Raw genomic sequence first — 24,165 nt, 5'->3', positions numbered from 1 at the left:
TTTTCCTCTAATAACCAATATTTCCTCTTTTGTGCTTATTATATGTTTATATGTGGGTTTTCTAATTTTTAAAGTATATATTTAGTTCATTTATTCTCTAACTAAATTGTAGTATGTTAAGGTTATTTTTTTTATATTTATCTGACCTGTTTACATTTGTTTACAATATATCTATGACCTCATCCATGGTCAGTAAATATTTGTAAAATTTCCATATGTCATTGAGAAACAAAATTCTACAAGAGTGCCATTTCAATAATGCCTAAGTCTTTTAGCTCTACTTATTTTCAGCAATTTGTTCAATTCTGTATTTTACTTTTTGTTTATATACTTATTCAAAACTGAGAGATATTAAAACCTCCTACCACTATTATACCTCTTTCTATGTCTTCTTATCATTCAGTAAATATTTCCATTATGGATTTAGATGCTAAGGAATCGGTTTGTTGTCTATGGTTCCTTTCAGCACAATGTTTCCTTGTTCATCTTTTTTATGTTGTAAATGTCTGTTATTGCTTTGTCTGGCAGCAGTATTATAACTCCTGCTTTTTTTTTAATTTACCTTTGGAGTGTGTTCCCCAAAACATGTGTGAAAGTCCTAGAAAATTCCTGATGCAACTTCCTTTGGCCCCAGCTTCCCTTGACTCAGCTTCCTGGTCTAGGGGAAGAGAAATGGGAGGACCTAAGCAAATAAAAAGCAGGATTGAACAAGACCTCAATATTTTCCACTGAAATGAACAGAGGCCCATCTGAAAACAACATCCTGCTTTGTAAAGTAAGGTGGAAAGAATGAGTAAACAAAAAAGGGCACTAATGATTATTGTGGAGCCCGAGATGCCCAAAATACAAACACAGAAGAGTATAATCCCACAAAATTTATAAGGAAAGCCTCAAAAAGAAATACAGTGCTAAGACCACTTAGAATTCCTTAAAAGAAATGAAGCAAGAGTTTAAAAAAATCAAATCATAAATTAAAAGAGATCTACAGAGAAAGAATTGAAAAGGACATCAGGGTGCTAGAGAAGACACTTTAGAAGGAGAATTAGCATCTTAGTATGAAAAAAAAAATTAAGCTAAAACACAGAAAAAATAGAACATAAAGTTACCTGGAAAAAAAAAATCCAAGAATCATTGGACTACTTAAAATCTATGTCCAAAAAAACCCCACCTGAATACCAGAAAATAGTATCTAGCACTTATATAATGCTTTAAAGATATGTAAAGTGTAAAAAATGAATATGCTAATTGCTTAGATTTGCTTGAGCTCCCCAATTATCCAGATAAAGGATGGGAGTAGAATAGAACTTGACAAATCAGGATACAGAATGGCTTGACAAGTCAACAATCCTTTAAGGTGACTAGAGTAAATCCAGCTGGAAGCTGAGAATTAGTGGCCCTGAAATAAACTTAGCTCAAACCAGCCAGAGCTATCTGCTACCGTTGGACTCTTGGCGACATCCCTTTAACTTGTCGGTACAGGAGCCTTGGACTCTCCACTGGTCAATGTACCAAAAAAGTCAGTTCTCCTCATGCCTGGAATTCTCCATCCATAACTCAACCTGTTCCCTCCCAATCAGTCCATTTCCCACCTTCCTTTGCTAGAAAAATATATAAACCACTCCCTGCTTTCCCCAGAGCTGAGCTGTTCTAGTATTAGACTGTCTGTTCTACCTGTGAATGTATATACATGCTTAATAAAGATCACACTTGACTTTTACAGGCACAGGCTCCCTCTGGTTTTCTTTCCATGTTGTAAGAGGGACTCAGGTCCCACAGAGTTGGCCTATTCACCCTCTGGTCTTCTTCTCTTTAGAAAACGGGAATCTAGGTCCTAGGGTTCCTGTCTTTACACAAACATTATCTCATCTAATCCTCACAACAATCTTATGAATTACTTGCTATTATTATTCCCATTTTAAGAAAAGGAAATTGATTCTGAGAGAAGTTAAGTGACTTTCCGGGGTCACAAAGATAAGTATGTATCTGAGAAGGGATTTAAGTTCAGGTTTTCCTGACTCCAAGGGTTCTACCCACTGTGCCACATAACTACCTAGCTATTTCAAGACATCTTGGAAGATAATAAGAGATAAACAGATCAGACACAGAACAAAGGACAATCAGCAACAAAGGAATTCAATAACAGTGTTCAATAAACTGGAAAAAAAAATAATTACTAAGTAGAAAACTACCTATATGATAACATGCATTGGGAAAAATGGAAAGCAATCTGGCAGACAACAGGCTGAGACCAACATTTTACACCACACTCCAAATTAAATTCAAAATGGATACATAATCAGAATACTACAGATCACATCATTAAAAAAAGAGAAGACAAGTGGATCATATGCCTTTTACAGCTACCAAACAAGGGATAAAAGCAACTGCAAAAGATAAAGTAGATAATTTTGACTACATGAAACTGAAAAACTTCTTCACAAACAAAAATAATCTACCCAGGATAAAAGAAGCTGTCAAATGGGAAAAAAAAAATCTTTGCATCTATTTTCTCTGATGAAAGCTGAATATCCAAAATATAGAAACAACACATCTATAAATACAGATAGAAATGTAGATATATGTGTACCTGTAGATGAAAATGCTACTACAGAGATAGATATGGATATAAAACCAAAAGCCTTCCCTGAAAAGTGGCCAATGAATATGAAGAAACTTCCCAAAATGAGTATTACAAACTTTTCACAATCATAGGGAGTAATGTTTCAAATAACTAATAAAAGAAATGTAAGTTAAAAAAACCTTGATATTTCACTTTACACTTTGTAAAATGGCAAAGATTACAAAACACAGGAACAGTCAACGTTAGGTTGTGGAAAGACAGGAACACTGATGCAACTGTTGGTGCAACTGTGAATTAGTACAATCATTCTGCAAAGTAATTGGAATTTAGCAAATAAAGTGGCTAAAATTACATTAACTTCTTTGACTCAGAGATTGTAGTGACAGTTATATACCCTAAACAGGTCACTGACAAACAGAAAAGTTCTTTATATATGAAAATATTAATAGTGGCATTTTTTTATTGTAATAAAGAACTGGAGACAAAGTAGATACTCATCAAAGAGCTAAACAAATTTTGGTACATGGGAAGACATATGAACTGATTCAAAGTAAGCAGAAGGAAAATATACATGACTACAGTAAGGTAAACTGAAAGAACAGCAAAATAATCAAAACTAAATGCTCCAAATTTATAATGACCAATCATGGCTCCTAAAGAAAGAGATGAGAAGGCACCTTGCCTGGTTTCTTTGCAGAGACTAAGGCTGTGGTTTGCTGCATATGTCAGACTATTAGAATATGTTGATTAGTTTCGTTGAATGGTTTCTAAACCTCCTCTTTATTCTGTTATGAAAACCATAGGCGCATAGTTCTGTAGATCATAGCTCTAAAGCTGGAAGGAACATCAGAGGCCAGCTTGTCCAACTCTCTTATCTTACATGTGAGGAAACTGAGGGCCAGGGAGGTGAAGGGACTTTCCCAAGGTCACAATGGTAGCAAGCATCAAAGGTGGGATCAGAACTCAGGTCCTATGACTGACTCCTGAGCTAGTGTTCTTTTGTGGCAAGTGAATAGAGTGGGTCTTGAGTGAAAAAGACCTGAGTTCCAATCCCACCTCAGAAACTTACTAAATACATAATGATTCTGAAAAAGTTACTTGGACCTGTTTGCTCCAGTTTCCTCATCTGTAAAATGGGGATAAAAATAAAAGCTTCTACTTCTCAGGGCTGCTGTGAGGATCAAATGAGATAGCATTTATAAAGTGCTTAGCACAGTGCCTGGAACATAGTAGGTGCTAAATCAAACCTCTTACTCTCCTTCCTTCCCTCCCCTTCCTTCCACTGTACTAAAGGGATGAGGTTACACTAGAAAATGGAAGTGGTATAAAAACAACAGGTATTAATAAAATTTTATCATAAAACAATAAAGGAAATTGTCTGTACTTGTGCAGGGGCTCATATGATTAAGGCAGAAAAAAACAAAACAAAACCAAAAAACCTAAGCAATAAACCTCTAGCTTTGTAAAGAAAGAGAAACTTATACTGTTCAACACTCTTCCTCTTCCCCCAGTGTGACTCTAATCTTGGAATAAAGATTAAAAGCACTGAATACAATAACTCTGGTAACTTATATGCACCCTCTGTCTCTCAATATCACTAAAATACCAGAAGAGACTACACCAAAATGTTTTGACTATTAATGGCTGAGTAATTACTCTGTTTTTCTACCCCACCTGTCAATTGTATGACATGATTCCCAAAACATAGGATATGATAGAATGTGGAAAATCTGCTGGTCACCTTAGACAATCAAACTCTAAACAATCTAGAAGAAATGTATGACATCTTTAAGAATCTTTTAGAATATTAAAAACTGAGAAAAGAAAAAAATAGAAATAAAACCCAATTTTCTCTTATTAATACAGAATCTAATTCCCTGAAAGTATAATCATTTTGCATGAGGAAGCTCTTCTTTTCTAATATTTTTATTGTCTTTCAAGAGTAAGTGGCCTTAAACATGTTGGTGAAAAAAATCATAAATGTAACTACGAATCTTCTATACATTTCATTACATCTAAGAGTTGTTACACCACTCCTTCATCAATCTTATTCAAAACTGAAAATAATTCATACAGAATAGTATAATAGAGCAGTTCTCAAACTTTTTGGTCTCAAGACCCTTTTATACTCTTAAAACTTGAGGACTCCCCAAAGATCTTTTTGTTTAGGTTATGATAGTTATAACTATCAATATTTACCATATTAAAATTTTAAATGGCTTCGTATTATTATGAAAATAGTTTTGAACTTTTGGTCCCCTGGAAAGGGGCTCAAGGACCTTCAGGAGTTAAGAGGCCACACTCTTAAAACCACTGATAGCAGAGAGAAAGCAGCAGTCAGGCCACAAGGTGGCTGTATCACTTTGTCTCTCAGGGTCCCAAGCAACTCTGAAGACAAATTAAAAAGAAGGTGTTCATCTGTAGTCATAGATAAAGTTCCTCATCAGGAGTCCCCCACATCAATGAAATAGTAGGTCAGATAAAAATATTTTAAGAAATCACAAAAGCAGAAAAATTATTAAAATAACTAACCAACCTCTAGCAAGCACACCCATCCCTCCCCCGCCTCCAAAAATAAGCCCTACAGCTAAATAAAACTATTTCTAAGTAAAAAATAAAAATCCCTTACCCCTTGACGTACAACTTTTGCACACTGTTCAGCTAAATTTCCAAAGAATAATATATTGATTGTGTTGATTTCTGGATGAAGTTTCTCTCTCTCTGTGAGGAAAATAGGATAAAAAACACATATGGCCATAAAACATTTTTCACACACAAGAAAAATGATAAAAAGCAAAATTATACAAAATCCTATTTATTTTTACATTGAAATGAAATTATGAATTGCAATTAAAATGTTTAGTTTATAATAACTTAAAGCATTGAAACAATAACTTACAGATACTAATTATTATTATGTTATAATAATAAGTAACTTCGGGGGCGGAGCCAAGATGGCAGCTGGTAAGCAGGGACTAGAGTGAGCTCCGTACCCGAGTCCCTCCAAAAACCTATAAAAAATGGCTGTGAACCAATTCTAGAATGGCAGAACCCACAGAACAGCAGAGGGAAGCAGGGCTCCAGCCCAGGACAACCTGGATGGTCTCTGGGTGAGGTCTATTCCACACGGAGCTGGGAGCTGGGAACGGCCTGGACCATCCAGACCAGAAGCCGGGTGGAGGGGGCCCTAGCGCCCTGAATATGTGAGCTGTGGCAGTTACCAGACCCCTCGACCCACAAACACCAAAGACTGCGGAGAAGGTTAGTGGGAAAAGCTGCGGGAGTGGAAGGAGTTCGCTGTTCCGCTTCCAGCCCTGGGGGCAGCGGAGGTGGGGCAGCTACAGCTGTTGTTACTTCCGGCTCCAGGCCCACCTGGTGGGAGGAATTAAGTGGCGGATCAGAGCAGGAGTGAAAAAGCCTGCTGAAGATCTAAGCCCAGTCTGGTCTGGAGGTTCTTGGGGAAGGAGTAGTGCGGGTCTGACAGAGCTGGCACCTCCCCCCCAAACGTGGAACATAGAACTCGTTAGTCTACAAGCAGTCATACCCCACTGAAAAACTCAAGGGTCAAGTTAGTTGGTTGGGAATATGGCCAGGCAGTGAAAATGTGCCCAGATTCAGTCTCAGACTTTGGATTCTTTCTTTGGTGACAAAGAAGACCAAAACATACAGCCTAAAGAAGACAACAAAGTCATAGAGCCTACAACAAAAGCCTCCAAGAAAAACATGAACTGGCCCCAGGACAGAGAAGAACTCAAAAAGGATTTGGAAAAGCAAGTTAGAGAAGTAGAGGAAAAATTGGGAAGAGAAATGAGAAGGATGCGAGAAAACCATGGTGACTTGCTAAAGGAGACCCAAAAAAATACTGAAAAATACACTGAAGAAAACAACACCTTAAAAAACAGACTAACTCAAATGGTAAAAGAGCTCCAAAAGCCAATGAGGAGAAGAATGCCTTGAAAGGCAGAATTAGCCAAATGGAAAAGGAGGTCCAAAAGACCACTGAAGAAAATACTACTTTAAAAATTAGATTGGAGCAAGTGGAAGCTAGTGACTTTATGAGAAATCAGGATATTATAAAACAGAACCAAAGGAATGAAAAAAGGGAAGACAATGTGAAATATCTCCTTGGAAAAACCACTGACCTGGAAAATAGATCCAGGAGAGATAATTTAAAAATTATTGGACTACCTGAAAGCCATGATCAAAAAAAGAGCCTAGATACCATCTTTCAAGAAATTATCAAGGAGAACTGCCCTGATATTCTAGAGCCACAGGGCAAAATAGAAATTGAAAGAATCCATCGATCGCCTCCTCAAATAGATCCCAAAAAGAAATCTCCTAGGAATATTGTCACCAAATTCCAGAGCTCCCAGATCAAGGAGAAAATATCGCAAGCAGCCAGAAAGAAACAATTTGAGTATTGTGGAAACCCAATCAGAATAACCCAAGATCTGGCAGCTTCTACATCAAGAGATCGAAGGGCTTGGAATGCCATATTCCGGAGGTCAATGGAGCTAGGATTAAAACCTAGAATCACCTACCCAGCAAAACTGAGTATCATGTTCCAAGGCAAAATATGGATTTTCAATAAAATAGAGGACTTTCAAGATTTCTCAGTGAAAAGACCAGAACTGAATAGAAAATTTGACTTTCAAACACAAAAATCAAGAGAAGCATGAAAAGATAATCAAGAAATGGAAATTGCAAGGGACTTACTAAAACTTACTGTTTTGTTTACATTCCTACATGGAAAGATGATGTGTATGATTCATGAGACCTCAGTATTAGGGTAGTTGAAGGGAATATGCATATATATATGTTTATGTATATATATAAGTGAATGTGTATGTATGTATGTATCTATGTGTATGTGTATGCATGTGTATGTATGTATATATATGTGTGTGTTTTTATATATATGTGTGTGTATATATGTATGTATGTATATATATATGTGTGTGTGTATGTATATATATATATATGTAAAAGAGAAAGAGCAGACACAGGGTGAGTTGAAGATGAAGGGAAGATATCTAAAAGAAATAAAATGAAATTAAGGGATGAGAGCAACATACTGAGAGAGGGAGATAGGGAGAGATAGAATGGGGTGGATTATCTCGCATAAAGGTGGCAAGAGGAAGCAGTTCTGTGGGAGGAGGGGAGAGGGCAGGTGAGGGGGGAATGAGTGAACCTTGCTCTCATCAGATTTGGCCTGAGGAGGGAATACCATACACACTCAGTTGGGTATCTTACCCCACAGGAAAGAAGAGGGAGGAAGATAAAAAAAAATAAAAGGGGTGGGAGGATGATGGAGGGGAGGGCAGATGGGGGTGGAGGTAATCAAAACAAACACTTTGGAAAAGGGACAGGGTCAAGGGAGAAAATTCAATAAAGTGGGACGGGTTGGGAACGAGCAAAATGTAGTTAGCCTTTCACAACATGAGTATTGTGGAAGGGTTATACATAATAATACATGTGTGGCCTAGGTTGAATTGCTCAACTTCTTAGGGAGGGTGGGTGGGAAGGGAAGAGGGGAGAGAATTTGGAACTCAAAGTTTTAAAATCAGATGTTCAAAAAAAAAAAAGTTTTTGCCTACAACTAAAAAATAAGATACACAGGCAATGGGGCGTAGAAATTTATCTTGCCCTATAAGAAAGGAAGGGAAAAGGGGATGAGAGGGGAGGGGGAGTGATAGAGGGGAGGGCTGACTGGGGAACAGGGCAACCAGTATATATGCCATCTTGGAGTGGGGGGGAGGGTAGAAATGGGGAGAAAATTTGTAATTCAAACTGTTGTGAAAATCAATGCTGAAAACCAAATATGTTAAATAAATAAATTTAAATTAAAAAAAATAATAAGTAATTTCTTATTAATCACTTTAGATGAAATCATCACAAATTTCAATTTAAATAGTTTATCTAATTTTCTACGGGAGAAAAAAACTAAGTACCATGCTTTAATAACTCTTCTAGTATTTATTTTCCTTCAAATTTTCTTCCATAGATATTTCATAAACTACAAGTTTCCTTTAAGCAAATTATTGTTCAATTTGGATTTCCACAATGGCTCACACCAAAAAAGAAATAATTTTTATTGAACGCTAATCAAAATATTTTTATATTTATTCAATGCAGTTTTGTCTTTGCTTTTCATGTTCTGAATACAACACAAATGTATTTTACCAAAAATTTTCAATGTCAAAGCCTGACATTGCTAATGTGATGGAATCACTCTATTCTTTCCACTTATCTTAGAAAAGATAATTCTGCTTGTCTAAGTAAAAACAAATGAAAACAATTAATCCTAACAAAAATTTCACTAATGACTTTAGAAAGGCTCTTCAAAACTTTCAAAATTTTATATACGTATATATATATATAATATGTATGTGTGTATATATATATGTACACACACATATATATATATATGTACACATATAAAAATTCTCCTATCTAAATATAATGCATGCCATACTTTAACATAGGAGAAGTGACATTTCCTTTCCCTCCAAGGTGTATCTAGCCTCTTTCAAAACAGGTCAAAATCTCCTTCTTCTAAGAATCCTTCCCTGATAAACTATAACTGAACTGTAATCACTTAAATACTGACACTATTTAATGTTTTGCTTAGATTACATTAGCTTATATTTACTTATACATCACTTTGTAAGTATTCAAACTGTAATTAGACTCTAGACTCTCTGATTCTAATAGCTCTTTTAAATAGCATCTTAAGGTTTGTCACTGTGTTGGTAAGCAAAATGGGCTCTCAGCACTTAGTTGGCCTTTGTTTCCTTTGAGTAATTCAGTGTATTTCATTGAGCCTTACTAGGTGCTAAGCCCCAGGCCCAAACCCCTATTAGGTGTGGAACCTATGTGGGTGTGGATTGGTGACTGGGGTGGGGCCCAAGGTGGGGCTGGCTAAGGGAAGGTGCTAACTCCAGAACCACGCCCCTCTTGAGTCTTTACTAAGTGCTAAGCCCCAGGCTCTAACCCCTATTAGGTGTTAACCTAACCTATGTGGATGTGAACCTCCCAGGGTCCTAAGAGGAGGGGCTAACTCAAGAGCCAATAATATCAGCCTAAGTTCTGGTCATTCAGATGACGTTCGATGACGTCTGAAGCCCTGTAAGAAGAGAGGACAGAGCCATTTGCGCAGGGCTCTCACTCGTGGTGGTGCTGATGCCGAGACTCTGGGCAGCTGTAGCTAGAAGCCCTCCAGCTTGTAACCCAGATGGTGAGACTTTGTTAAACTCTGGTAACTATGTATTGGGATTTGAATCAGACAAGGTCTGTCTGTTGATGTTTGGAATTTATTTGTATTTTATTCTGAAGTTCAGTATGCTGACTTTTTCCCCTGAACTAAGTGAATGATATTTGTATGCTGAATTAAAAGTAAGCTTGTCAACCCGTTCACGTAGCTTTCCTTAGTTAAGCAGATCAAAAGAACCTGTGCTTTTGCAGTTTGCTGGCAGCTTTCTGGGTGCTGGCTGTTGGTGGATCTTATACCCCCACAGAAGCTGCTAGCTGGATTGTTGACAGTCACTCATGTTACATAAATTATTTAATTCTTACAACAAGCAGTAACACAGATGCTATTATTCCCATTTTACAAACAAGGACTCCCAGGCTAGGTGAGATTAAGTAATTCACCCAGGGTTACAGGCTACTAAGTATCTGCAGGACTTAGGTGAACCCAGGATTCCATCCATTATGACACTGAACTACCTAGCAATTCAGACACTGGTTCATATTGTAATATGTTTTCCCACAGCATCAGAAACAGTGATTTGTTACTATTAGATGCTCAATGAATATTTATTAAATGAATACATGCTCTGTCTCTACTATGAGCTTAGATTCTTTGAAGATCGTAAATGTATCTTGGCAACTAAGAGAAGAAATTAGGTGAAACTCGAGGATGATAGAATGCTACTGTTAGAATGCTATTGCAAGGAAATGGTGAAAGGTGATGAGAGACTAAAGCAGGGTTGTAGCTGTGTGAGTAAAGTGACATAGAAAAGACATGCTGTGAGCGCAGAAATTACAAGATTTGGTGTAAGTAAAAGTCAGCACACCTAAGTCATACTCAATTTGCAGACAAAAGAACTGGGACTTCTAAGGAGAATTCACTACTTCCCAAAGTAGGCCATTCCACTTTTGGACAGTTCTCTAATTGCTGGGGCAATTTTGCTGACATCAAGCCCAAATATACCTCCTTTTAAACTTCCAGCCCTTGCTCCTATTTCTCCCTTGTGAAGACAAAAAGAACAAATCTAATCCCTCTTCCACAGAATAGCCCACGCAGTAACTCAGCACAGTCAGCTAGCCTGTCCTGAGTCTTCTGTGTTATACAAGGTAAACACCTCCAATTCCTTTAGTTTCATATGATGTTCTCATTATAACATGGACTCAAAGGCCCTGCACCATCTTAATTATACTTGTTTATCAAAGTCAGTTTTTCTTTGTTTATTATTGGAGGGTATTTTTCACGTTCACAAAGCTCTTCACATGTTCTTATCTGATCCTCACCACATTCATGTTTGTTAGGTGATATTATTACCTCAATTTTACTAAGCAAAGTTAAGCAAATCACTCAGGGCCACATAGTATTATCTTTCTGCCTCCAGGCCCACTATCTACTGTTCCACTTATATACAATAGGATCTGAAATTTCAAGAACTATCCTCTTTTTCAGTTCTACTGTCTATAAGAAGGTGCTCATTTTAATTGGTGTTAAGTTCAGAATAATTTTTTTAATTTAAAATAAGGCCAAGAAAAATGGAATATAAAGACAATGAAATTAATATCTTTCGTCCAGTCAATGTCTTTGTTGTTCAGTATTCTCTAGGAATGTATATTTATGAACAGAAAGACATAATTTACCACAGGCAAATAAATGTCTGTACTTTCTGGATCAAATGACTTCAGAAACTTAAAAAATAGTGTTAGCAAAAAAAAATTTGATGTCTTTCTCATCTCAAAAAAAAAGCATTTCTGCATTCTATAATATTATATTTTAATGCTGGTATTTCCTCACCCTGAAAAAATCAACCAAACGTTTACTGAGTGTACACTGAGAAAGAATAGAGAAAAAAAAACATATAACATAGTTCCTGTTCACATGTGGTTTACAGTGTAGCTGGGGAGATAGGTATAAGGGTATGAGCACGCACACTCACAGGGACAGGGACACACACACACACACACACACACACACACACACACACCCTCAAAGTTGACTAATATTATAAAGGAAGTCAGGAAAGAAAAATATGAAAAATACAAGCATATACAAGAAGACATACAAAGTGATACATATGCCACCAATTGTGGTGTTTTTGGTAAACTATTTCAGAGGAACATACTTTGCTTTGAATTTACTGGCTTTTCCATATGGTTGTTTATGTTTGCTGAGTGAAAAGAAAATTACCAATTTAAAAAGACAAGGTAACATATGAGAAATGGAAATGTGTGATACAAACTAAGTGCTGTGCAGGATTCACAGGAGGGAGAAATCACTTCGGGATACTGTGAATTATCAGGGAAGGTAAGATATAGAAGTGGAAGTAAGATAGTCCTTGAAAAGCAGGTGAGATCTGTAAAGGAGAAAGGGAAGGGAGTCCAGGTAAAAAGAACAGGGTGAGCAAAAGCACAAAAATTAGAATGCACAAAGCATGTTGGAGGTATAAATCCTGTCAGTCTGACTGGAGCAAATACTGTTGTGGGTGAGTAGAAAAAATGCTGAAAAGGTGCTGTGTGATCAGATTGTGTAGAGTACTGAACAACTGGGTGAGGAATTTTAATATGAGACTATAAAGGTTCCCTTCCAACTGCATGAGTGCTACAGGTGAACTTCTGTTCCCCATATTACACACCTTGTAATATTATCTTCAAAAAGGCTGTTCCATCTCCAAGTTGAGTTAAAGAGTAGATAAGTGAAACTTTCCCCTAAATTTTAAAAACAAAAAAAGTGAAAAAAATTAAACAATATTTGAAAGGCACTGGGAAATCTGATTTCAATTTCAACAAAGATCTCCTCTGGATAGAGTGCTATACTGAGTACAGAAGTAATTCAAACAGAATAAAGACTTACGATCTTGCCTCATTTACAGAAAGATACCTATGCTCTGTAAATGTCTTGGTAGTCTAGTTACCTACCTTGTCATGACAATTCAATAAAGGCTAGGATATAGGTATTCCTAGTCAAAAAAGGGCACAAACCTCCAAAAACAAACAAACAAGAAGCAAAAAAGGGCATGATAACACATCATTCAACCGGGGGGTTGTCTTTCAGCAGGTTCAATAACTGTTATAAAGCCTGTATACTCAGGTTCATGCACTCCATTTACAGATAAATTTTCCCCTTCAAACACCTACTCAATTCAATTTGGTAAGCATTTATTAAGTGCCTACTACATACAGGGCACTATGCTTAGGGATGGGGATACAAAGACAAAAACAAATCTGTCTTCATCTTCAAAGAATTATTACGGAAAATAACAAGTTGTAAATAAATAACGACATACCTAAATGTAAATATGATATGATTCTGGAGGGGTGATGGGGTACTAACAACAATAAAGTTCAGAAAAGGATGCCTGCAGAAGGTTATATTTCATTGGAGCCTTGAAGTAGGCTAGGGATTCTAAGAGGTGGAGGTGAAAAAGGAAAAGCACGCCAGGCATGGGGGCAGATAGCCTATAGAAAGAGAAGGAAGCCTGAGATGAAATTTCCATATAAGTTTCAAAACATAGGCCAGTTTAGCAGGGACAAAAAGTAAATGAGGGGCACTAAATGTGAAATTAATCTGGTCGGAGAGTTGGAGGTTGGAGCCAGATTATAAATGGCTTTAGGGAGCCACTGAAGCAGGATGGTAGTATAGTTAAGACTCAAGCTTTTATATCAATTCAGCAACTCTGAAGAAGATAGATGGGAGAGGAAAGCAGGGACACCAATTAAAAGCTATCTCAATAACTGGCGTATCAATCAATAAGCATGTACGTGCTCACTATGTGCCAGACACTGTGATAAGCTCTGGAGATATGAAGAAAAGATGGTACTTGCCCTCAGGAAGTACATATTCTAATGTGGAAAACAACGTGAAAATAAATTTCCACACAAGATATATACACTGCAAATTGAAAGTAATCTAACAGGCCAGGCAAGAAGTAATAAGGGCCTAAACTAGGGCAGCAAGTGTGAATGCAGAAAAGAGTCAGCTGGGTGCTGGAGTCAGGAGACCAGAGTTCAAATCCAGCTTTGGAACAGCTGCTAACTGTGTCTGCTTCAGTTTCCTCATTTGTCAAACAAGGATAGCATCTCCATCACAGAATTGTTGTGAGGTTAAAATTAGATGTTTTTTCAAACCTTAAAGCATTAAGTAAATGCTAGTTATAGAAGACAAATGTGAGATAATTTTAAAAGTACAGTAGCTGATAGCTGGCAAATGACTGGATATTGGGTATGAGGGGTGAGTGAAAAGTCAAAAATGACTCAAAGTTGTGAACTTAGCTAACTGGAAAGAAGATGATTTTCTCAACAGAAATAAGGAAGTTATAAAGAGTAGTAGAATTTGTGGTAAAGAGAATGAGTTCTATTTTGAACATGTTGAATTTGAAATGTCTATGGCTGACTCAGGTAGACAAGTCAACAGGCAGGTAGGTGATGATACAGGACTGAAGCTAAGGGGATATAAGCCCATACATTTAAAGCTACAGACCATATGGTCCAACCCCCTCATTTAACAGATAAGGAAACTGAGGCCAAGAGCTCAACTTTCCAAGGTCAGAAAGAAGGCAAAGCTAAAATCTGAACTGAGGGCCTCTGACTCTAAATCCAGGGTTCTTTCCACAGCAACTCGTTGGATTTGCAGAGTTAGGAGTAATCTGCATAAAGATAACAATTAAACCCAATGGAGCTAATTTGATCACTAGGAAAATGACTGTGGAGAAAAAGGACCAAAACTGATGCCCAAGGTACAGCCACACAGAGATGACTATCCAGCAAAATAGACTGAGAAGTAGCAATGTGCCAGGAGAAAACAATGTCATAAAAACACAGGGCAAAAAGAGAGAGTGGTCAATACTAGCAAATGTTGCAGAGAAGTCAAGAATAGCATTATGAGATTATTAGTAACTCTAAAACTTCAGCTTTAATGGGTCAGGTCATTTCATTTGCAAGCAGTCAGAAACTGAGTGGGAGGTGACAAAGTGGAGGCAAGGAGTCTAGATAGCTTTTCTAGGGCTTTGATTATGAAAAATATGAGAGATAGAGGATGATAGCTTGGGGACATCAGAGTCAAAGTGAAGACTTTTTTTTTTTTAAAGATCTACTTCTAGACAACAGGGAAGAATCCAGTGAGATTGAATAGAGACAGAGGAGAAAGCAGTGACGTTATAATGAAAGGGGAAAGTTCTAGGAGATGGCAGCAACTGGGATCAAAAAGCACAAATAGAGGCTAGACTTGGCAAAAAGAAAGGTCATTTCTTCCTCAGCCAGAAGCAAAGGGAGAGAGAATGAAGGATGATCTCAAGGTAAAATGAGTTGTAAATGAGAGAAGAGGAAAAATTCCTGGAAAATGTCCTCTCTCTTCCTCTCAACTGAAAGAGGGAATAAAGTGGCATAATTTGTTTGATGAAAGTAGATAAGGAACAGAACTTGTAAGAAGTGCTTTATACATTTAAATATCAAGCTTAGATATCAGGTTTGTTAGCTCCCAAAAGATTGGAAGCAGCAAATAAGAGAAAGGAAAGAGTGCCAGAATCAGTTACAAAAGATATGCTTGATAGAAATGAAGAAAACAAAAATATTATTTTTAAAAAAGACATGACAGGGGCAGTTAGGTGGCACAGTGAGTAGAGCACTGGCCCTGGAGTCAGGAGGCCTCAGACACTTGACACATGTACTAGCTGTGTGACCTTGGGCAAGTCACTTAACCCCAATTGCCCTGCTCCTCCTCCAAAAACAAAACAAAACAAAACCAAAAAAAGACATGACAACTCAAAAAGCCTAGCAGTTTGGGGTCATGCAATGTAAGGGCAAACAGCATTATGTAGCTTAACAGCTGCTGGGGGCATCACTCTACTACAGAACAGTTTAACAAGGGGTTTTCAAAATGCTTACTCTGAATCAGTTTCCCATAGATGCTTCACAGCTTCTTGCTTTCTGACTTCGTTCACATGATTCCTAACTGGAAAGCCCTCCCCACCAAGGCATTCTTTAGGACTCAAATCAAATGCTGCCTCTTCCACTTCCACTAAGTCAAATCACATCCACTAATTCAAATGCCTTCCCTAATTTTTACATAGTTAATAATGACCCCTCAGACCTTACACAGAACTCTACTTCCACTTCTCTCACACAAATCATGTTTAATTTTGAGTAGCTTTTGGTACACGGTTACTCGTGTGCATACAGAGAGCAAGTACAGCATAATGGAAGCAGTGCTGGGTTTGAGTTCTGCTCCAAATCATGGGCCACTAATTTCATTTCACAAAGTTCAATGAATTGCTATGAGGAAAGCACTTTGCAAAACTTAAGGTGCTATATGTCAGTTATTTTTATTATTTATCTGTCCTTTCCCTCTACCATACATATACCTCCATGACGGCAGGGACTACCTTGTGTAAACTTTGTATCTTATCCAAAAGCTGGTAATAGTGTTATACATTCAGTGATTGATGTAAAAATGTTTCTTGAATTGAAATGGCTAGAACTGCATAATTTTTTTAAATTAGCATCCTTTTACTCCTATTTATGGAAGGACTAAGGGAAACACATAATATACAAAGATTTCCAGTCGGAACTTTCTTTGTTATAAAGATAACCCTGTAGAATTCAAAATACATTTTCACATTAGTTATAAACGCTGAGTAGGTTCCCAATGTAACACACAATACCCTACTGGCCTATAATGTGGCTCCAAAATGGGGAATTTACAATGAAAAATTGAGGAAAGTAACATGAATAACTAAACAATCACACTAAAAATTGGGTAAGTAGTGTGTACATATGTATGTTTAATCTAGCATTTGAGGAATGCCAGATAGATCCTCCTAGATGGAAGAACTAAAGGAGGCTAAGAAGAGAGATGAAAATCTTTATGGAAATCCTGAAAAGAATTTTGGGTACTCTGTAAAATTTTAGAAAATGAGAGCAGTATTTCTTTAACATATCCACCTATTTTAACTTTAAAACTTGTGTTTTTCTTTTTCTTGGCATATGACTGGTATATTTCTAGTACTGCTCACATACCTGTCAGTCAAGATTAGTCCTTTTTTGACACACAAATGGAAACAAAAGGAAATCTTCCTAATATACTTGGAAAGCATTAAAAAGATAGAGTATGAAAAAGAGGTGTGTGTGTGTGTAGATGAAATTGCTTGGAAAGAAAAATTTATAAAAGCATCCTCATGCTGGGTCACAGAGCTCACTATGCCAAATATTGATACATCACCTCACATTGTAAACTGTCAGCCAAAAGTTTCAAGATTTGAGGGAAGGAGATGGGGAGTAAAGGCTGGTGATACCAAACCATTTGTATGAATAAGTTACTCATACATCACTATTTGTAAATCAAGAAGTGTCTATTTTAAATGCCAATTTTGAACATGTTGATATAGTTTTTAGTTAAATATAGTTCTGCTCAGATGAATCGCTAGGGCATGGAGTTAGTTGGTCCTGGGTTTCTAGAGGCTAAGCCAGGACTGCATAAGCTCTGGGAAAATCCTACCAAACTACATAAAGACTTCAAGTATGGTCCTGGTGATAGATTATATGTCCCTTGTATGAAGACCAGTCTAGAAAAAGTTCAAAAAGATTTATTGTCACTAGGTTGGCTACAGAGTGACTTTTTCAGACTTAATAATGATAGAAGACAATCTACTAAGTCATTAGGGGATTGTGACCTACATAATTGAAAGAAAATACCTACATTGGAAAAAATCATGTATCTTCAAAGTAATTAAATGTTCATTAAAGTCATTTAAAAAATTATTTTTGAAAAAAGAATATTAGCTTCCCACTTTCTGAAACCTGCTATCTTTGAAATTACGGTTATTTTCCCTATCAATCAATAATTTTTAAAACTTCCCACAAATCAAAAGTAAGATTAACCTTTTTTTCATAAGTATGAGGCAGCGTGGAGTCAGGAAGACCTGAGTTCAAATCCAGCCCGGATACTTACTAGGCTGTGTGACCCTGGACAAGTCACTTAACCCTGTTTACCTCAGTTTCTTCATCTGGAAAATGAGCTAGTGAAGGGCCAACCACTCCAGTACCTTTGCCAAGAAAATCCCAAATTTGGTCAGGAAGAGTTGGAGACAATTAAAACAACTGAAGGAATGTGCCAGGGACTGTGTAAGTTCTATAATAATTAGGTGTCTCATTTCAGGGCAGTTGCAGGAGGAATGTTTAACCCACAAAAACTTACTTTATTTAATAAGTGCAAATGTTAATTTTATTATAGATGCCAAATACTTCATTCAGTAAACATTAATGTTAATCTTATTATAAATTCCATAGACCTTAGGTAAAGAAGAAATCCAAAATGGTAAAAGAAAAAAATTTCAATATATGCGTATTTCTAAAAGGCATTTATGACCTATAAAATTAAACGTAATTTTTAACAGTACATTCATATAATGTAGTTAAGAGTCAGAAAATGAAATGATCTACTTAAGAATAAATCACAGTAATATATCTTTTTCATAATATAATAATGTATATGTAATATACATATATTTCATAATAATATATCCAATCTAGTATTTCACTAGAAGCCAAAAACATCATTAAATTATGTTACTAATTAGCCACATCATCAACAATTGGTAGATTTATGGATTTTTAAAATAAATTTAAAAACAAACATGAGAATAGTAGGTGTCCACTAGGATTAAAAATATAAGAAAAAGATCATGGTTTAACATCAGATTTGTTAGGTTTGTTTTTTATTTGCTTTGACAAGTACATCTTAATCTCCGAAATGCAGCATAATAGTTCAGAAAGTACCACTAAATGTGAAGCAATATATTTTGAAAGACTAATTATGCCTTAATCAAATCTTTCACAGAAACACTACACTATAAATCTTTGCTGAGAAGTAGAGATGAAACCAACACATTCCTTGTGAAAATTACAGGTGTTACTGAAGAAAAGATTAAAATATTCTACTGCATATGATCAACAACAATTCTCACCTAACTTTATGCCCAAATGAAAAGAGCATGTGTTATAAAATTAAGTGAGGGAAAAGAGTATCTGACTAAAACCCTATTGGTGGAGCTGTGAATTGGTTGAACCACTATGGAAAACAATTTGGAATTATACTGATAAAATCACTACCTCTGATTCAGAAAGTACATTTACTAGTATGTTATACCTCAATGAGAACAAAAACAGTATATTCACTACTATGCATGTATACTGAGGTCAAATACAGGGAAATTTTTTTATAGAGCAAACAACTGAAAGAAAGCTGGGTGCCTATAAATTAGGGAATGTTTAGACAAAGTATGGTATGTGAATATATTAAAACATGATTTTGCTACTACAAGAAATGACAAAAACAAAGAATTCAGAGAAACTTGGGAAGAGTGGTATGAACACAGAGCAGAGCAAAACCAGGAGAATAATTCACAGAATGACCACAATAACATAAAGGAAAAAACATCATCAAGACATGTACTTTTCTATTGGTATTACCTATTTTTTTTAAAGGTAGCATACATACTAATCAAAGATTAAAATATCTAGAGACCTGGTCTAAACATGGTACCTGAGGATGTTGAGGATATTAAATATCCAGAGGTTTTACAAGACAAGCATTAAGAACAAATAACTAACAAGGTTAGGATTTGAAGAATAAGGAAAAAAAAAGCAGAGAAGATTCAAACAGTAAACTGTGTTGTCAGGTGACTATTAAGATGAGAGAAACCCTCAGATTCTTTCAGCCCTTTGTTCAGGGCATCCAATGAGATAGATACATTAAAAATTTGGCAAATGTAATTTAAGCAATATACAAAAATTTTCAAAAACTTTAGAGTTATATGCATACAAATTTAAAGAAAATTTCTAAGAGGAAGTTCCAACAGTCTTTTCCCAACTTTTCGGCTGCCTTTTGTGTGCTGTCTTCCTCCTTCGGTAAGTCAATAACCATTTATTAAACATCTATCATGTGAAAGGGACTGTACTAAGCATTTGGGGATACAAAGAAAGGCAAGGAGCCCTCAAAGACATCACAATCTAATGAGGGAAGCCAGAAAACAAATATATGTAAACAAACTATACTCAGGACGAATAGAAAATAATTAACAGAAGACACAAGGATTAAGAAAAACTGGGAAAGGCTTCCAGAAGATGTGGGATTTTACTTGAGACCTAAAGCAAGCCAGGGTAACTTTGAGGAAGAGATGAAGAGGGAGAGCATTCTAGGAAGGAGGTCAGCCAGAAGAAAAGCCCAGAGCCAAGAGATATAATGTTGTGTTCATGTAACAGCAAGGAGTCCAATATCACTGGATTGAAGAGTGTATGTCTTGTGGGGAAAGAGAAGAGGAGGATCGAAAGAGTAAAAAGACTAGAAAGGTTGCAGGACAGGATTAGTTATGAAGGGTTCTGAATGCCAACCAGAGGATTTTGCGTTAAATCCTAGAGGTAGTAGGATCAAAGAGAGCAAATGGTGGGAAGTGATCCAAGGCTGAGGCTTGGCACTGTTGAAATAATAAGAGAACCAGGGACTCGAGAAGAAGACAGTGTAAAGGTGAACTAGTTCACCAAAGGGTTAAGATGGAGAAAAAAAGCAGAAGGCATTGTTCAGAGGTGATGATGGCCTGGGAGAGAATGGAAGAGTCCAGGGATTAAATGCCACAGTGTGGACAAAGAGTACAGTTTGGTAAGAGAAGGCAAAGGGAAAGCTAGAAAAGCATAGATTATGGTTAGATAAAGGGATTTCAGAAATAGAATGTTGCTCCTTATGGGTAGGGGCTGTCAGTCTTTCTTTCTACTTGTATTTGTATCTCCTATGTCTGGAATATAGTAAGTGTTTAATTAATTCTAGTTGCTAGCTTGTCTGAATTTACCAACCCCCACCTTTGATAGGAAAAGTAAAATAATCAAGAGATTGTGAATAGAAACCAGATAACAAGGAAAGCCTGTGGGACCTCTAAATATTAAATATTATCTGCTGTTGGGCATATCCTTGAAACAAATAACACTACAGATATATAGATATATACACACATGTGTGTATGTAAGTATTGTACATATGTACGTCGATATATGCATACGTATACACATATATTAACATGCTTTTTTAAGGAAAACAAATTTTGAATTATTAAAACTCCTTACCTGAATAAATTTGTTAGTATAATCACAACCAAGCTGTAGAGTTCTGAAATCCACTTCTTCTAAGTAGCTTGGTAACTGAACTTCAGGAACTCCATTGACCTCCTTTACTAGGTGAACTGGCATATTTGCATTTAAAACCAATTACTTGATTGAAAGTATTCATCTGAAGGCACAAAAACCACCATATGACTGAAGTAAACTGCCATTACTCCCAGGTTTAGAAACTACTATAAATTACTGAAGGATAGAACTACAAACTGGGATTCTAACACTGATTTTCCTGTCCAGCTTGCTCAGTCCCATTCCCTTTACAGACACATATATATCCCTTAGCACTTTCTGTGGCTGACATATGTTGTTTAGTATCACACTGTGGCATAAACTTTTCATTTATTTTTTTTCTAAAGTGACAGGCCCCTTGAATACAAGAATTGTAACAAGCCCCTTCATAATAATAACCGATTTTGCAAATACGGCTTTTGAGATTTACAAAGGTTTTATATAAACTCACTTGAAACTCACAACACTGAAAGGCAAGTTTTGTTTCACTTTACAGTTGAGGAAACTAACGTTCTAACAAAAGGTTAAATCATTTATACATCTACCGTTACATGAATAGCAAGTGTTAGAGACAAGAACAGAAATAAGATCTCCCCATTCAATACTAAACACTACTACACCATACTGTCTCTTCCATGGCATTATTACACACAGTATGTAGTAGATCTGGAACATACTTTAGAGGTCTAGTCAAACACTTTTATTGCATAAGAGAATGAAAACGAGAATGGATAAGTGGCTTGTCCAAGCTAAGCTAGAACTGGGATTGGAAGTTAGTTCTTCTGGACTTCAGTTCAGAATGCTTTCTACTACATCATGAGTAAGTGCTACATAAATGGTAGCGAGTAGGAGTAGGAGTGGTAGTAGGAGTAGTGGTAGTGGTAATAGTAAAATAATAATAGCACCTTCCCCCGGGAGTTGTTGCTAGGATAAAACTAGATATGAGACGTCTCTCATTTTGCTATAGTGCTTCCATCACTTACTACCTGTGTGACCATAGGGAAATCATTTAACCAGCCTCTAGGGCTAATTTTCCTCATCTGAAAAATGGGAGAGGGAGAGAGAGAAGGCTAGACAGCCCCCAGAGACCCCTTACAGCATCCCGAATATAAAATGCTGTTTGGCTTTTAGAGACCTTCATAAGCTGGCCCCTTCCTATCTTCTTGCACTGTACTTCACTACAAGTACTTAGTAATCCAGTGACACCGACCTCTTTGGGGTCCCCACCTCCCTCCCCCAAAGGGCACTCCAAGCGTTTCCACTGGCTGTCCCCCATCTCTTCCTCCTCATGTCCACCTCCTGGCTTCTTTTATGTCCCACCTTTTGCAAAAAGATCCTCTGTAATCTTTGTGCCTTCCCCCTGAGATTGCCCCCATCTCCAATTTCATCCTTCACATAGCCTGTTTGTACACGGTTGTTTACATTTTTTTTCCACAACTAGAATGTGAGCTTCTTGTGGGCAGGGGCTTTTTTTCCTTTCCTTGTATTCTCCGCTCCTGCAAGTATGCGCTTAATAAACTCTAGCTAATTAGTTCACACACACACACACACAAAAACAAAAACAAAAAACAAAAAACCCAACCCTATGGCGCTATGATCTTAGCTGTTTGGCCCTGGGTCATTCACCTTTGCCTCTGAGCCTTTATTTTGCACATCTGTAAGGTGGGTAGAAGCACTGGCACCTGCTCCACCAAGCCCAGGGAAGAAGGCGCTTTATAAAACATAAATCTCTGCTGAAATGTGCCGGGTAGTCATGAACGATAGCCACAATGCTGGGGCTGGATGAGATGCTAGTCTTAACAACTGTAACGGATAACGGATGACTTCCGCAAGCTAAGTCGGCCCCCAAACCATCCAGATACAATGGCAACGCGCCCTAACTAGCCCCTGACCCACTCCTCTTCTTCCCTCCAGAGTCCCACCTCCGCAGCCCCCACCCCACCGCGGCCCTCAGGCTGGGGAGGAGCTGCCACTCTGCCAGGCGCGAAAATCAACTCACCCGCGCAGCGGCCCACAAAACCCGGAAGTGCGGAGGGCTACGTTGGTGAATTTATTTTGATCCTGCGCCACCGCCCGCGCTTGCGCACTGACGGATATGACGCTACTTCCTGGTTCTCCCTTTTGGGCAAGTCTTAACCCTGCGAAGTTTTTCTTGCCCTCTTTCCCTGACAAAGTAAAAGCGAGGTTCCTGTAAGGGAGGTTTCGTTTGCTGTGGACATTACTTCTCTGAAAATTTGTGTTATGAATATACAGCTGGAGGAATCTTTGGAAATCATCTACTCCATCTCCCTCCCCTTATTTTACAGAGAATTAAACTGAGGCCCAGAAGGTCGTATACTCTACCACACATTCCTTATTTTACAGGTAACTTGGCCAGGAGGGGTTAAGCGAGGTTAACCACTCGACACACATTTTTTTTGTTCTTTAATCGTTTCCAAAGCCAGGGAGTCAGAAAGACTTGAGTTCAAATCCACCCTCAGACACTAGCTGTGTGACTACGGGGAAGTCCCTTAACCCTTTCTGCCTCAGTTTCTTCATCTGTAAAATGAGGTTCATAACAGTACCTACTTAGCAGGTTTGTCGTGAGGCTCAAACGAGATGACAGTAAAGAACTTCACAAACCTTAGAGGCTACAGATAGACTAATAACAAGGCTGTGATTGTGAACATTACAGATCATTAAATCTGACCAGGTGTGTTGGTGTGGCAAACTGCTGCTTCGTATTGTTCTTTATTTATGTGTGTGAAGGATCATGGTCAGAGCTGGCAGGGACACTAGAAATCGTCTAGGCCTGCCTGCCAGTCACTGGATGCATAAATGAGGAATCCCACGGCTAACCATGGCATCACTAAAATCAGTGGCAGATCTCATTTCTAGTTTCTATCTCTGTTCTGTCCACTGTGTCATAAAGCAGTTTTGAAAGAAAGATGTGCTGTGGCAGAAAAGTGGTAGAAACATACTCATGAAAAGAACATGAACTCTAATGAAATATGTTGTTGGTATATGATAACAAGGACCAATGGGCACTGAATATGCAGTAAATTGTTTACGCATCTTAAAGTATGTTTTTTCGGTTGTGTGTGATTCTTTGTGACCCCATTTGGGGTTTTCTTGGCAAAGATACTGGGATGGTTCGTCATTTCCTTCTCCAGCTCATTTTATAGATAAAGAAA

The 24,165-nt window shown here is 37.4% G+C and overlaps 1 protein-coding gene across 2 annotated transcripts in view; it reads right to left on the bottom strand.

Moving 5' to 3' along the window:
- The window catches only part of POT1 (protection of telomeres 1), a 133,572-nt gene extending 110,550 nt beyond the window's left edge, over positions 1-23,022 (bottom strand). Inside the window, exons 1-4 of one of the 2 annotated variants that reach the window (XM_036762125.1) lie at positions 22,992-23,022; positions 20,933-21,095; positions 12,460-12,532; positions 5,211-5,302 (exon numbers count right to left, since the gene is read on the bottom strand). In XM_036762125.1, coding sequence (XP_036618020.1) covers positions 5,211-5,302; positions 12,460-12,532; positions 20,933-21,055 — 288 coding nt within the window. In that variant the 5' untranslated portion in view covers positions 21,056-21,095; positions 22,992-23,022. The remainder of the gene's footprint in view (positions 1-5,210; positions 5,303-12,459; positions 12,533-20,932; positions 21,096-22,991) is intronic. The other variant, XM_036762126.1, reaches the window with a different exon arrangement.
- Between the last annotated feature and the right edge of the window lie 1,143 nt (positions 23,023-24,165).

Source organism: Trichosurus vulpecula, chromosome 5 (genome assembly GCF_011100635.1).
Source record: "Trichosurus vulpecula isolate mTriVul1 chromosome 5, mTriVul1.pri, whole genome shotgun sequence".
NCBI classification, from domain to species: Eukaryota; Metazoa; Chordata; class Mammalia; order Diprotodontia; family Phalangeridae; genus Trichosurus; species Trichosurus vulpecula.
This window is presented reverse-complemented; position numbering and strand designations above follow the sequence as displayed.